The 16,634-nt window shown below is 37.8% G+C and overlaps 1 protein-coding gene across 1 annotated transcript; it reads right to left on the bottom strand.

The window, feature by feature from the left end:
• Nucleotides 1-2,461: 2,461 nt before the first annotated feature.
• On the bottom strand, nucleotides 2,462-14,644 carry TASL (TLR adaptor interacting with endolysosomal SLC15A4). The gene is made up of 2 exons (XM_010980325.3): nucleotides 14,440-14,644; nucleotides 2,462-3,912 (listed from the first exon to the last, which is right to left on the bottom strand). Exon 2 carries the CDS (start codon nucleotides 3,909-3,911, stop codon nucleotides 3,009-3,011), a length of 903 nt encoding a protein of 300 aa, XP_010978627.1. The 5' UTR covers nucleotide 3,912; nucleotides 14,440-14,644; the 3' UTR covers nucleotides 2,462-3,008.
• Nucleotides 14,645-16,634: the final 1,990 nt, after the last annotated feature.

Raw genomic sequence — 16,634 nt, 5'->3', positions numbered from 1 at the left:
ATGTCAGTTTGAGTTTAGAAAAGATTACTTTCACCTAACAGCCCTCTCAGATACAGTACTACAGTGGGGTACTGTGTCACCTCCAGAAATGATTTATACTATATCTATCTAAATTTTAAAATATTAGAGAACTCTGCCTTCTATCTATCTCCATGCTTTAAAAACAGCTCCCAACAGTGCCTTAATAGCACAAAGAACAAAGAAAGACATTTTCCTATTCCTTAACTACCTACAATCCTAAATTAAGTTAGAATTTAGAAAGAGGTTCAAAACAGAGGTCAAAATGAACACACATACAACGATTCTGATTTTCCAGTCACCCTAAGCAAAATAATCCAAACCTAATATTTAATCACTTTTCATTTAAAAAAGCATAATCTAAATGTAAGAGGCCCTTGTGAGGATTACAAATATAAATAACCCCTTTCCTCAGAGAACTGCCATTTTGGCAGGGACAGTAAGAGATGTACACAAATAATATAAATGTAGAGAATAATAACTGTCTTAGAAAGTTGTCAGAATTGCCAGCAATGCTCAGGGAAAGAAGGGGTAAATTCAGAACTAACTGGGAATGGGAATATAAAGGCATTCTAGTGAAAGAAGATGGAATAAACATAGGACCAGGGGTCTTCAAGAAGAGGCAAAGAGTCCAGTTCCCCTAGGAGTGAAGAGAGAGCAGTGGGAGAAGGTCTGAAAAGCTAAGTATAGAACAAATAATGGGTGACCTTGAGTGTTAGGGCTAAGAATTTGGATTTTATAAGATAATGAGAACACTTCAAAGTGGGGAAATTACATGATATCAGTTACATTTAATTTGGAAGTGATGTGAGGCTACAATAAAGGAGAGAGAGAGACTTCAGATGGACACTAACAAGATGGCTATGATAATAGCCCAGTAATGAAATTTCAGACCAGGGCACTAACAAGGGGAATGGAAAGGAGGGTCCAAATTTAAAAGATATAAAGAAACATAACAACTTTCAGTTTCCAGTTCTGCATGTAAGGAACTTGAAAGTCATCCTAACAACAAATGAAAAGCTAAACAGACTGAAATATTAACTATTCTTGGAATAATAGAGAGGAGGACACAGGTCAAACCACTGCCCCCAAGATTGAAGAGACTGACAAGTGAATTCAGGGAGTCACACTTATTGGAGCAGAGATTCACAAGTGGAAACTGCCCTGAAAACTGGTGCCAGGATAGGAAAACCTGAACTGAAATTGATGAACTGATGGAAGCTCAGGGTGGGCAACTCTGAGAGTTAAAAACTCTAGAGGAACCCAATCATAAGGAGGCCACCACAATTGTGAGATTTACCTTCAGGAGCTAGACCAGGTTCACACAGTAAATATTCAAGAAAAATTACTCACACCCTGCTTCTGCTTCTGGCAGAGGGAAGGGAAAAGGAACCATTTTGAAATATGCCAGAGCACTTGTTAAGTCTTAACAAGACCTGCCCTCAATAGAAACAAACTGGTTAACTAGAGCCTAAGCTGCTGGGGTATTATTGGAGCTTAACTGATGTGGGAAAGTGAAATGCCCAACTCGAGCAGGTTCTAGCCTTCCACATGGGAGAAGGGAAGTACCCACCTCTAGCCCCTAGACAGATATGAATTAGCTGTGCAGTCTGTGTGCCTGGGAAAATGGTGTGGCATTAATACACATTCGAAGCCAAGAAAGTAGAACATGTGAAAAAGGACATAAGAAAAAGTTCAGGTTTAAAATATGTTGAATTTGAGACCCCCAGGGAACAATCATCTAGGATATACTACTTAAGTGCAGTGGCATGAACTTCAGTAGACCTATTCAGTTTTGTGATTTCTTCTTGTTTGTGAGCAGAAACCCTAGACAGTAGAGTTTATCACAGGCTGGATATCGTCATCCACCATTTGAAAAGACTCACCTGGAATGATGTCGAATTTCTTAATTCATGGATGTTCAAAAAGGATATAATTGGATTTATTATGGTGATCGTTTCATAATGTGCAAACAGCAAGTCATGTACACGTGAAACTAACATGTTGTATGTCAATTATATCTCAATAAAAGAAACAGGTGGCAGACTAGATGTGGCCAATGAACCCTAGTTTGCCAATCCCTGAGCTAGAGGAATGGAGTAGAGCAGTAAGGCTCTCGTGAAATTATAGTTCTAGTGCATGAATCTGCAGAATTTGATATCATGGAACCCTAGAGCTTATAAGAGGATACAGAAGACCCCTTCCTGGCTCCACAAGGGTCAAGAGGGCATGTAGAAAAGGAAGAGAAAAAAATGGGAAAAGATTCAAAATTTCTTTTGACACTTACCACCACCAAGAAAACCAAACACAGCAAAATAAAACAATATTCACTATGTGGTATTTTGCATTTAGAAAACTTCATCTCCCCCAGTAAGCAGAATTAGATCTGAGTGGCTGTTTTGTGGTTGTAGCTAAGCAATCATTAAAAATAAAAACACAACTGCAATTTGCTACCGTTTTAATATTTATAAAGAATATATTTTAAATGATCGGATACAGGATAGAGAAAAGAGAAATAAACATGTTTTGAAAACTGAACCTGTCTTTCTCCCCAAATATAGCAGCCTTCTACAGTACATTTCCCTCAAGAAGAAACAACTTGGAAAAAGTTACTTGGGTGAAAAATCTATTCGAAACTCCATACCCTGAAACCTTTGGCTTTTAGTTTTGCTGTGGTGTGTATTCATACTTGGCTTGTCTTTCTCAATTTCTGTATTCCCTTTAATGAACCATACCTTTTCTCTGATGATTTTTAGTTTTGCTTTGTTGCTATATAGCCCTTGCTTTGAAATCACTGTAGTTCCTCTCACCACATTCCTTCATGTAAAATATTAGTAGATTTCCTCTTATTCCATACCGGATCTCCAGCCAACCTTCATTTCTCGAGCTCTGACTCCCCTTCATAACCCTTTCTGACATATTCTCAGAATAAATGAATAATTGTTGCTTAGAATTTGAGTAGTTGAGAAAGAGGAATAGAAGCATCCTCTCTATGGATTCACGTTGCTATACTGAGAAATATGGAGACTAGGAGTGCTGATTTCAGTTGACACCAACTGTAAGAGGCGGTTAATGACTATATCCCTGGCTTTGGAGGTCTCCAGGTTCTTCTCTCTAGAGACTTGAATACTAATTTGGTCCACACTTGTCATGATGAGTTCAGATGCCAGAATCTGGGTAGGAGAACTGTCCTGAAACACAGTGTCCATGATGTATTGGTTATATAACTCCACCACCTTCTGCTCCAGGTATTCATTCAGCACTGCATTCGAAATAGGCTTCTGCATTTGCAGACTGCTTTTCTCTTTGATGCTGGTTATTCTCCAGTAGGATGAATACCGCTGGATCGGTTTTGGTGGAAAGTCGCTGGGCTGAGTGGAAATGGAATCCTCCATGGGCAAAGGAATCTCAGACGATTTCAGCAAAGGACCACATTCAAAACTGCTCTCGGAGGGAAAATCTGTTGTCACTGAATTAATTGCCATCACCTGGCCCCCTGCAATATGTAAGTCATTGTAATTCTTGCAAATACTCTTGCAGGAAGGTGGAACCAAATAGGTCTCTCTGCTGGGGTCTCTATATATTTCAACTGCAGCCAAGTTTGGGCTTTCAAAGACAGGGTTAGGGTTTGTCTGCACCACTGTGATTCTCGGATTTCTACTGCGTTGGCTCTCTCTTGAACGCACGGAAGAAATAAACTTGCCAGAGGATTTGCAGCTCACATAGAGACTTTGGACTTGTGTTTCATCCACAGAGGAATAGGAAAGAGCAGATGCAGCTGTGGCTTCGGTCTCCTCTTCCTTTTCCTCAGCCACCTGCTCGTTATAAGATGTACAACTCCAGAGGGTCTCATTCCGGTAGGCAAGTCCACTGAGATACCCTTCTGACAGCATTCTGGAAAGAGAATTTGTGAGTAACCATAGGGAAGAAGGATATTGGAATTTTATAAATTGGCAGTTGGTGTATCAAAAGTAACGGGCAGTAAGTTCATTTCATTCATTCCCCAAGCCATGCCTCATTCTGTGCCTGCTATATACCAGGACTGTGGCATGTACTGGAGGTATGAAGCTGAGTAGGACACAGTTCCCTCCTGCAAGAAGTTTCTGCTATTGGAGAAAATAAACTGGACACAATTCCAATATTACTGAACATTACAATAGCCGTGGGACAAAGGAAGAGAAGCCCCTAATACAAACTGGGGCAAAGGAGGAGAAGTCACAGGAGGAAAGTCACAGAGATGATACTTGAGTTAAACTGAAGACTAGGGGTTGCATCCCTAGGCCCGGAGTTACAAGAGGATGTGGTGGCATGGCCTGTTCAGCATGTGCAGGACACTGAGCATAAGCAGAAAGGACTGGGGAAATAAGCTGGAATTGGATTCTGAAGGCCCTTGGGAGTTGGGCGAAGGCATTTGTATTCTGCCCCAGAGGAAATGGAGAGTGATGGAGAAGCTGCAATTTGGGGAAGCAGCACAGCTTGTGGGTTATGAAAAAAGGAAATTTGTGGCAGATTCTGCTGAAAATGAGAGCTGTATCTTACTCATCTTTGTAACTTTAACCCTGGGAACTAGCACAGTTGTCTGCACTTAGGAGGCAATCAAAAGACATTTAACTTGAATTAATTTTTGTCATTGCTGTCAATTATTTAACTGACTCTCAACCCATCATGAAGGACCATGAAATCTTCATCTACCTTTGCTGCCCAGGATGGCTTTCTCCTCCCACTTAGAATACGTTCTGGAAATATCTCTGTGCCCGACTGACATGTTTATCTCTACCCCAGTTACCAAGGAGCCTTCCTGACTATGAGCTTTTCCTCTAACAGCCCCATCCCCCACCCAACACCACCTTAGCAGTTAGCACCGGATTCTGGAGTGGCTAGAACAGGCTAGAAACCAGCAGCTGCATTTTCTAAAAAAGGAACGCACTGGTGTTCCTGGCAATGGGGCAACAGACAACAGCAAGGAGAACTGGTCCTTTTTGACCTCAAGGGCTGGGCTTCCAAAACAGACCCATCAACTTGAGCCTGAAATTAGCAAATCAAATGGGAAAAAAATTAATCATAAGGGTCCTTTTTTTTTTAATTTTAGCATCTTTTTATATTCATGTAATTATTTCCCAAGTAAAAATTTTATTGTACAAAGTTAATATAAGTAGCATAATTATTTTAAATATGTAAGGGTAGTATTGTCAATGTTTATTTCCTCTTTTGGAACTATTCCAAGATATGTTCAGCAAATTTGCCAGTTATTTAAATACTAACTATATCCCAGGCAGTCATGCACCATAAAGATACAAAGTTAAAGGTCTTCAACAAATCCATGAAGTAATTCTTGTATGTTGGACAGACAAGGATAGGAAAATGTTCTTCCCTGAAAACACTTCTTAAGTATGTTTCTGCTCTCAACAAAGTGAACATCTAGGTGAAAAGGCAAATCTTACATACATAAGAAGATAATAGAGTGAGAAAACTCATCATAAAGTTGTAATAGTGATGGAGTTACTTCACAACCCTCCCACTCCACCCACCCAGGCTGCAGTGAGGGCCTTCCACCTTCAAGACGTCAGAATATCACTGTGGAAAAACCAGAGTGAAAATGCAACTCTCATCTTTCGAGTTTCTAAATAGGCTTCAGAAACTCTGACAGAAGTCATAGTTTTAAAGAAATGGCTTTTGAGATACCATAACTTGAGCTTTTTAACATCAGAATCCAGAACCGTATGACTTAGGGCGTAATATTTATCAACTATAGACCCAGTGGATGGAATTCCGTGTGGAGGGAAACAGTATGGCTCCAGATACATTTGGGGAGCCAAGAGTACAAGAGGTCTGTGCCCTGCCTACCAAGTAGGACCTGAAGAAGCAGGAAGTCTCAGTTCTCTCCTGCCCAGCATGGTGTGGGAGCAGGAGGAAAGCCAACAACATGGAATGCCGGGTTGGACAGGCTGCCCCATGAAGTCTGCTCACAGCATGTTGCTGAGAGCCTGAAAATCTGGAGAACACCTCAATTTGGGATGGGAAGGTTGCAGACATGATGTTTATAGACTATCAACCAGGGGCCAGGTGACTGGGGAGAAGTTACCATCGATGCCAATGTGACTACATGATCACAGCCAAAACTTCTCCTCTCCCATCCCCAGCTGACTGTATGGCTTGATGGAAGTGAGCTGGAACTTAGAGGCAAACTCAAAGAGGAGGAAGCCCTGAAGTGACTGAGGAAAAGCCTTGTTGACAGGGATCCCTCAGAACCTGAGCTCAAAAGCCAGATCACACCGAGGTAGAGAAAAGCAAAGATTTTCAGGGCAAGTAACAGATTAGGTATATACATGTATTTTTTCTCCCTCCAACTAATACAACAGTAAATGATTTTTAAAAAAAAAATATATAGTACACAAGAAAAGGGAGAACAGGAGCAGAGACTAGAGCAGTTAGGTTTTAGAAGCTGGAAAGCAGCAGGCCAGGGGTTAATAACTTAGAGAAGCTAATGAAAAGTCTAGACCAGTGTGATCCAGCAGAACTTTCTGGGATGATAGAATGATCTGGATATGTGCTGTCCAAAATATTAACAAATAGCCATATGTGGCTTTTAAGCATTTGGAATGTGGCTAATGAATTTCATTAATTCATGAATTAACTTTTTAAATTTAAATTATTTAAAAATACCTCATGGCTATAATATTGGGCAGCACAGACTTAGAAGACAGTGAAGGTGATAATGCAAAGTCACACGTGAGTACCCCTTGTTTCCATTCAGTCATATCGCAGATCTCCTATTTATCATAGTCCTTTTCATATTAAACTATCAGTCCTAATGGATTCTTTTTTTTAAATTGAAGTATAGTTGATTTACAATGTTGTGTTAGTCTCTGGTATACAGCAAGATAACTTAGTTATACACACACATATATGTATATTCTTTTTCATTATAGTTTACTACAAGATACAATAGAACCTTGTTGTTTATCTATTTTATATATAGTAGTCTGTATCTGCAAATCCTGAACTCCTAATTTATCTCTCCCTAACCCCATTCCCTACATCCCCCACACCCCGGTAACCATTAGTTTATTTTCTATGTTCTGTGAATCTGTTTCTGTTGTGTAAATAAGTTCATTTGTGCCATTTTTTTAGATTCCACATGTAAGTGCTATCATATGATATTTGTCTTTCTCTTTCTTAACTTAGTGTGATAACCTGTAGGTCCACCCCAGAGGATTCTTTATGCATCGTTTATGGTTTTTTTCCTAAATGTATATTTGCAGCTTATATGTTGCCTGTTTTCTCATTGAATTTCAGAATATTTTTTCTTTTTTTTAATACCAATATTTCTCTATTGAGTAGAGCCCACTATTTACTGAAGCTCTAAAGTAGCCCTCTGATCCACCTTCCAAATAATTTATTAAAATGTTCTAGAAGTAGTTCCCATTACCAATCACTAAGACATCACACTAGTTTTTCCCCCCCATTGGATAAATTTTCATTGATCCTTTTAGTTTACAACATGAGGTAAGGGGAAAATCAGTTCTTTTTAGAAAATCAGTTCTTTTACACAGCTGTAGTAAAATATTTTAAACTTCAAGGATTTACAACATAACATTTCTTAAAAGTTGGGGATCAAGTAAACAAGTTCTAACTTCTTGTGGAGTCTTTAACTTTATGTGGATGATATTTACGGGTCCTCCAAGTAATCTCTGCTCTTTCACAACGGTGAAGGAAGCGGGTCCGGGATTTTGTCTTGAGTAATGGGCCCTTTGCCCGATTTATCATGGTCTGAGAGTTTTGTTGATACTTTCATTCTGGTAGTGTAAGAGCCCTCCCTTTCTGATGTGTGGGGCCTAAGGTAGACCACTACGATGGTAGGTCCAATGATGGGAAAGCAGAAAATGTGTCCTGATGTCTAGGGATAGTTACACCCGTGCCTAAAGGAAAAGATTTCGATCAGAGAGGTAAATTGGGACATGCAAGGCTGAAGATGTTCAGTTTATCCCAAAGGCAATACAGAGCTCTGGAAGGCAGCCAAAGTCATTTAAGGCATGATGCGGTCTACCAGTAAAGGACAAGATGAATTTCAGCAGGCTGAGACTGGAGTTAGGGACCCAGGTTAGGAGGCTGCTGGATTCATCATCCTGAGATGATTGGGACAGGAACCAGGAGGGAGGTAGAAGAGAAGGAATGAACTGGAGAGACCAAGGCTGCTGGACTTAGAAGTGAAGGAGAGAGAAGTCAGAAGTAACCGAGTCTGGGCACACTGGCATATGGCACCAGCATTGCCCAAAATGGGGAGATCAGAAGAAGGAGCCAGGAAAAGAGCTGATAGGTTTAGTTTGGTTCCTCTTGAGTCTGATAGGAGGTAAACTGAGTGGAAGTGTCTAATTGTACATGGAAATTCAAGCAGGGCACCCATTTGAGGGGTTACTTACGGTCAACAGTGAAATCATATCCCAAGTGTGGGCTGTAGGATTTTATATCTGGGGGCTTGAGCTCATGAGTGTTAATTATCATTTCTGTGGGGAACCTGCCTTGAACAGTATAAGGAGGAATGAGCTATTGCAAGAGCTATAGTGTCAGTAGCTTTGTCAAGACAGTGAGAGCTTCACATGTGAACAGGTCATGTTATAAAAATCTACATTTGAAGTTAAATTTGTTATTCAGACTCACTAAGGCAAAAAAAAAAATTCTTGAACTGGTAGTCAAGAGACCAGAATTCTAGTTCTGACCTTGTCACTAACTGTGGTTTTAGCCTAGTTAATGGCAAGTTTATAAATAGCCAACATTGGTACTAGCTACAACCCAGACACGATTCTTCATGCTTTTAATGTACTAAATCATTGGCTCCCCAAAAAGACTTGAAGGTGTGGGCACTGTCGTTGTGCTTGTTTTATAGATGTCAAAATTAGTGTGTCCGAAGCCAGCAGGCATTGAAAAGCTGGCAGTCAGGAAACAGCCCACGCTCACATGTCACTTAACTTCTCAGAGACTCAAATTCTTACCTGTACGTTGGGAATGTGGGATTAAATTATTTTTAGAGTCTCCTCAAACTTTAATATTGCATGGATTTTTGAGTATATTAAGAGGAGAGAAATTGAGGTGAGCATCGCTTAGAGTCAAAATCAGTTTCTGGGAATTAGCAGCAGAGGGCAGCAGAGAGCATGCTAAGGCAGCTTTTGAAAGCTTGTTCTCAAGCTATGCAGAGGAATATTGTGTGAGAAATAAAAATTATACATACATTAACTCATTTGATCTTTATAAAAACCCTTTAATGTACGATTAGAATAAAAATAGTACTATATATCGTTATGTCGTAAAATTCAAGGTAGAGAAAATTATTTGGGTTTATTTTGATTAATTATTGGCATTTTTTCTTAGTAAATTTGTGATTATCTGTAAAATTCTTACAAGACATTACTCAATGTTGTGAAAAGTATTATAAAAGATGTACTTCAAACAAATGTTAACATATTTGGCTGAATTTCATCTGAGACAATAAAACTTAAGCCAGTGGATTACTTCAATTGTTCAAAGATATGTTATCACTTGAATTTTTGTTTCTCATTATAGAGAAGATAGAGATATAGACAGAGATATATCTGAAATTCTCCATGACTGATTAAGTGTGCAGGGAAAGACTCTCAAGGACATTTGCAGATGAGATGTTCTAGGCAAATATAGCCTACATTAATCATTACCAGACAGGGGAATACCAAAATTAACCTTATGTGCAAATTCACAACTTAGAAATATGTGCTAAAGTGCAGCACCTTGTTAAATCATTTACTTGGATTTCCGAAGAAATTGTAATATAAATTCTTCCTTCTACACTAACATTGGCATAGTTTTTCAGAAAATTTATTATAACTCTGTACATAGACAGACTTTTAATTTACAAACAACACAAGCATGGATTCAAAGAGAAAAACTAAAGGGGGAAGAACTTTTTAAGAGGGAATGTTTGGAAAAATCTAAGTTAGAGATCTGCAGGCTTTTTCTATAAATGACCAAATACTTAATATTTTAGGTTTCTGTCACAACTACTCAACTCTGCCATCATAGTAGACGATATGTGAACAAATGGGTATGTCTGTGTTCCAGTAAAACTTTATTTACAGAAACAGGCAGAGGGCCAATTTGACCCATAGGCTATGACTTGCCTATCCTTGACCTAAGTCAAAAAGCAGAGGCAGTAAGTTGGATAGGGCATAGTAATAATAAAGGCAATTGTGTCAGGTGCTTTCCAGACATTACCCCTAATCTTCTGACAACACTGCACTGTTCATTGTTGTCATAATCTGGGTGATCCAAATGAGAAAGCTAAGATTGATAGGACAAGTGACCTTCCCTAGGTCACAAAGCAAATAAGCAGTAGAAGCAAGATTCAAGTCCAAATTTCCTAACCCCAAAGTGTATGGTCTGTTCTTAAAACATATCACACTACTGCATAGTTGAGAGCAGTTAATATCACAGTCATGACAAGCAATTAGTCCTTCCAGGAAACGGGTACCAGCCCTGACTCCATTTAATAAACAACACTTGCTGAACAAAGCAAGGAAGTGAAGTACAGAAAGAAAAGCTCCAAGAAGACAGCCAGTGCCCATACTACAGGGCTACACACGAGTCCCAATTGTGCATCAGTGCTCATATGTGTTAGAGATATACAAATAATTTATCCTCTGCTCTTTTAATCTAACCATATGAACATTTTCCATAACCATTTCTAGTACTATAGCCTAGTATCATCTCACCCTTTATCTTACAACTACAGAGGTATATTACAGATGCCCTGTTTAAATATCAGTAGCTCCCCATTACCTCCAGGATAACGTTAGGCTCTCATGATATGTGGTCCTTATCTGCGTTCTCCATCTCATCTCTGCCTCTCCCTACAGAACCCAGGACTCCAGCCATACTGAATTCCTCCCAGTTTTCCCAAACCCCACGCCCATCCAGGCGTTTCTGCTTTTTTCTTCTGTTCTGAGCTTCCTGTTTCCCTACCCATCCCCCGTGCCACCACCCCTACCCTTCAAGTCTCATATCTCAACATTTCAGAGCCCCCAGCCATCCGTTCAGAATCTTTGCCCCTAAATTAGAAAGAAATTCTAAGTTCTTCTCTCCCCTACACCAGTATATGTATCAGGATTGCATGGAACATGAGCAAAATCCAGCTGCTACCTCAAACAGTGAAATAAATCATTGGGAAGATCCTTTAAATGAAGGAGTAACTGGCAATTGCAAAAGAAAAGCAAGAAGATTGAGCATTGGTAGGAAGTGGGGAACTGGGGGGGGGGTGATAAGTAGCAAAACAGATCCCGTCTCTGGAAGGACAAATTGTGCACATGAAACCAAGAGTTCTGAGAAGCTGTGTTGAGACAGTGCAAACAAGACGTCCACGGCCGCACCGAAATGGAGGTGGTGGGATGGGGTTGGCTCTTGGCATCACAGATGTAACCCACAGAAATAATAACAGGAAAATGTGATCTGCTGTTGGTAGAAGATCTTAAGCCTAGCTAGTTGGGGTACAGTTTGGTTCCCACTTGTCAGCATGTCTGCTTATATAGATCTGCCTTCTAACAGTTAGAAAATAGGACATCTACAGGCACATCTTACATTAGCAAATAATTTCTCATAGTAGACACTGAGGTTTTTCTTGCTGTCTTACTATGTGTAATCACTGCATATGCCTCCATGAATATTTCCTTAGGTCAGATTGGGATAAGCCGAATTACTAGACCACATCTATTGCAAATTGCCTTTCAAGTAGCTTGGGCCAATTTAGTCTCTCACCCTCCATGTCTAAGATTGACTGTTTCCACTGACATTTTCCAACACATTATTATTTTTTGATTTTCCAATCAGATGAGCAAATTTATTTTTGCCTCAAATTTGAGAGTGAAGTAAACTGTCTTGTCAGGATTATGTGTAGGTGATACATCAGAAATGTTCTTTTTAATCCCTCTCAATCTTCAAAATACTCTATTTCTTCTTTTCATCTCTTTTTCCTACAATCTAAATTTTAGATCTCATAATTCCAATCTCTGTTTTTTAAAGATCTTTATTTGGGGACTTGTAAATAAACCACTGAAAGTTTATCATTGAAAACCTTGAATATTATTTTGTTCAGAATCTAGTTATGATAATGATAATGTAACGAAATTTATAGTACATGTTTTAAATTTTTTTTCAGTGAATGATACAAGAACTTTACACAAAACAAGGGGTTTCTTTAGAAAGGATATCCCTGTATAGAAAAAGTCTGCATTTTCCTCACCCTTATCTTTGAAAGTAGGTGTTCCTTAAAGCTGGAAATAACCATTTGCTTAATCATATACCTTGGATTATATCCCTGTTATTTCATATTTTGTGGCATTTGTTGATGGATGCTGTGACATATCACTTAGTTTATATTTCAGTTCTTATTTTAAAAAACACATAATTTGGGATTATCAATTCTACTCTCAAATATAACGTGTTTCTTACTTACCAAGTTAATTTCTCAAAGTCTAATTTGATGGTTCATATAACATAATCATAAGTCAGAAGGCCTCTATTTTCCACATTAACATCAGCAAGAAAATAAATAATTTTCTGTTTAGTTCTACTTAGTTCCTTATGACCAAAGGTAACAGCTACTTCCAAGGACTGTATCTGGATATGAATTTCCTTATTTCAGAAAATGTAAATTTTTGGTGCAGATACCTTATTAAACATGTATTTCTCATATATGGATTTTTCTTCATATTCTGTCTTTATATCAGAAAAATTAAACTTATGATCACTTTTTCAAATTACTTTTAAAGTACTTTGTCCCAAAATGAGAGGACTAAAAATATAAGAAAAGTAATCGTAATAGTATTGACTGATCGTAATTCCTTGGTGTTATAATTGTTAATCATGTTTAATTATATTGTTAATTATGCCTGTTAACATTTACTTAATTGTAGGCATATCAACTAAATGCAATGCAAGATACTTGATTACATCTGAAATTTTAAAAATAAAAACACTCTAAAGGACATGTAGAGAATTGGACAAATTTGAATATGGATTGTATATTAGATAATAGTGATGTAATAATGTTAAATTTCCTTATCATTATAATCATATAGAAGACTACCTTTTTTCTTAGGAGAAAGGGGCTCAAGAATTTGAGGTAATGTGCCTTAAAATCAACAATATACTTTCCAACAGTTCAGGAAAAAAACCTGTGTATATGTGTGTTTAGTAATATATATACAGAGAGAGAGAGACATAGCAAGAGAGAAGCTAAATGTGGCAAAATGCTGTAACTGATTCATCTACACGATGGAAATACGTGTGTTCATTGTTCTGTTCTTTCATTTTTATATCGGTTCGAAACTGCAAAACAAAAATTGGGGGGAAAGTAACTATATTTAGTTAATAGAGACAAATTTACCATGTTTATGAAGAACTTAGAGGGACAGGATCCTATATATCTAAGAAAAGCGTTAGGTATGTGTTTGGAAATGTTTCAGTAACTTGAAATAACTTTCAAAAACATCACTTTGCTCTGAGATAATAAAATTAGTGCACTACATTTATATATCCCACAAATTAGTGTTATAATGTGAATGTTTTACACTGATTTCAAATACTCTCCAATTCTCCTAGAAGCTTCTCAAGCTCAGAAACACAATCTTCTTACATTAACCTATGCAAGATATGGTCTAAAAATAACCTTATGAATGTTCTGGCCAAACTAGTCTTACATTTAAGCACACATAGATATGCACAAGAAGAAGAATGTTTGAGCAGGTCTAAAGATAATTCAAACAAAAGCCCACCTGTGCATGTACTGTCTTTAGTACCAACAGGGAGACTTTCCCCAAATCACCCAGATGACAATTTGAAAAGCATCATCACTGTAGATCACATTCACTTTGAGTATGTCCTGCCGCACAGAAACACTCACCACAAGCTCGCCAAATGAATAATTGAAAGTCTAATCCAATTGGAATTTATTATGATTGTATTCATTTCAAAAACTATTTCACTGTAACCGAATTTAAGAGTTGTGCTGTCCCTGCAAAATTCTGCTTAGGTTTTTAGGCCTTCTTTTAAAAATGCAGAAGCTAAACCTGTGTAGCAATTAGTGAACGAGGACTGAATAAATTATGCAACAGATATTTGATCAGACCCACCCCAAATTTTAAGGAAAAAATTAAAAATTGGAAATGTCCAAAATGTGAACATGAGATAAGAAGAGTGTTTGACTTAATTTCTCTTGATTGTCTAAGTCCATTGAATGCTTGCTTACATGCCCACTCACCTCTGATTTGTAAACTAGAGAAGCATTTTAGATGTCATGAGATCGGATCGAAGCTCTGATGATAAGAGGCTAAGAAGGTGTGAGAAGAGAAATGACAGAAAAAGTTAGCAGTCACAGGGCCTGTTGCCTCCTTTCCTTACCTTCACTAACCAGTCTGCTCTTTTGGTCCTGCAGAAACACGACTGACCATATAGAGATGAACGAGTCAGCCAGTGCTGTTTCCAGAAATGGTTGCACGCCTTTGGTGAGTCTACTTTTCACTGATGAGACCAAGAAAGTAAGCTGCTCATTGCACTGGCCATTCTTTTTATAACTGATCCTATGGAAAAAGAGTTGTTTGTGCTCGAGTCTGATTTGTGCTAAAGAGCAGTGGGAAGTCCCAGGAAGGGGGGAGGCAATAACTGACAAACCCACATCGAGCCACAGAATGCTGTTTCTTCCCCTTTTTCGAAAAATGAAACCTATCTATGAAACTGCCTCTTGTTAAAATAGTTTATTGCTACACATTATGTAAGAAACTTATTAACATACATTTACTCCAATAACAACAAATTCTCTGGGGCCCCTCTCCCAAAAGGGAGCCAAAGTCAGATATGATTTAGCAAATTTCCAGTTGTATCATTAACCTGTCATTTTTAAGAAGTATTATTTCTCCATTGTACTCATAACTTTAAAAAATGCAAATGAAAACAATTTTCTCTCTCAAATTAACCAAGGTAAAAAGTGTGATAATACACTTGAGTGGGTAAGATTGTGAAGAAACAGGCACTCTCATACACTATTGGTGAGATGATAAACATTTTAAAAAGTATGTATCTGTCAAAGTTTTTTCCTCAAAATTTTAAATATTCACATCCTTTGACCCAATAATTCCATTTCTGAAGTTTATTCATAGAATATATTTGCTCCTGTGTACGAAGATGGGTAAAAAGATAATTTTTCCAGCATTGCTTGAGAAACAACTAGGAAAAAATATTCATAAATAGAATACTGACTAAAAAACTGAGAGTCTGTTTATCCCTACTGTAGAAAACTATGTAGTTGTTAGAGTGAGGTAATTTTATGTCTAATAATAGGAAAGGAGCTCCAGGAAACATTGTTTAGCAAAAACATAAAACATATAGTATGCTCCAATTTGTATTTTTAAAGAAATTTATTTTTTTGCCTATGCGTTGAATATTTCTATAGGGATATGCAAGAAACTAGAAACAAGCAATTGCCTTTCGAGAGTGAGTCTGAATTTTCACACTATACCCTTTTGAAATTTTTACTGTGTATATGTATTACTTTTTCTTTTTAAAAGTATTATTTTAAGTCATACTTAATTTTATTTGATTTTACAGTCCAAACAAATTATAATCTTTATCTTCCCTGGAGGACAGAGAAGTCTGTCTACAAATGAGTCAGTTATTCTTGCCCAAAAGCAGAAAAATGTTTAGAGTTCTCAAAATAACTAGTTTACCCTGACTGCTTCAATTAAACCAACAAAGAATAATCCTGCCCCAAGTAATACCTACTTCTGTTGTCTTTTTCTACCTGATTCTGAGCAAAGCTAAGCTCTAGACTGAGTTTGTGAGCATTTCCACTTAATGGGTTTGTTCTGTTCACTTCTTATCTATGACTAATCTTCAAAAGTTTTATCTTTAAAAGTGTAATGACATTTTGATTTCTGTTACAATCTCTTAATTTTCTGCATTATTTCACGGAACATTACTTAGATCCAGTTGAAAAGGCAGGTTCCCACATTTGAGCCATAACAGACAGTTTCTCAATTAGTCTCAAGTCTGTCTTGCCCTGCTTCCACTAGGAGGACCAAACTCGTTGCCTCAGGGGCAGGTTGATATGCAGTGTAATCCTATAAAATCAGGCCCAGGAATGTGTCCAAGCTTTTGTAGAGTTTAGCTGTGAGAAAGAGATCATAGCAATTTCAGGGCCAAATATTGTTTTATCCCATTCTAGTGTAAGTTCAACCACAACCAGCTATATGCTGGTTGTAGGGATCCTAGAGTAGGTCTTACCAACCTCCAGAAACACTTTCTGATGGGGTCCCCAAGAGCTCACCTGTAGTGCCATACAATAACCACTGTAGGGGGATTCCATCTGCTTTAGGTTGGATTAAGTCACATTGATTATTTTATTCAAATACAATATGCAGAATTTTTATTATATTCACTTATTCACTCTCGATTTTTGTCTCTTAAAGTACTCGTTTTATGGAAATCATCCTTTGCAGCAAATATTTTCTGTAATCAAGAAGTTGGCACTATGTCAAGTTTGCTCTTTTGATAAGACCTGAACTTATGAAATTGGCTTTAAACTGCTTTCCCTTTGCTGA

The sequence above is a fragment of the Camelus dromedarius genome, chromosome X (assembly GCF_036321535.1).
Source record: "Camelus dromedarius isolate mCamDro1 chromosome X, mCamDro1.pat, whole genome shotgun sequence".
NCBI classification, from domain to species: domain Eukaryota; kingdom Metazoa; phylum Chordata; class Mammalia; order Artiodactyla; family Camelidae; genus Camelus; species Camelus dromedarius.
Note: the sequence above shows the minus strand (reverse complement) of the source record. Positions and strands in the feature narration are given on the sequence as shown.

Bases quoted from the DNA above. Each gene is read 5' to 3' on its own strand.
- TASL (XM_010980325.3), bottom strand. From the start codon at position 3,911: ATGCTGTCAGAAGGGTATCTCAGTGGACTTGCCTACCGGAATGAGACC.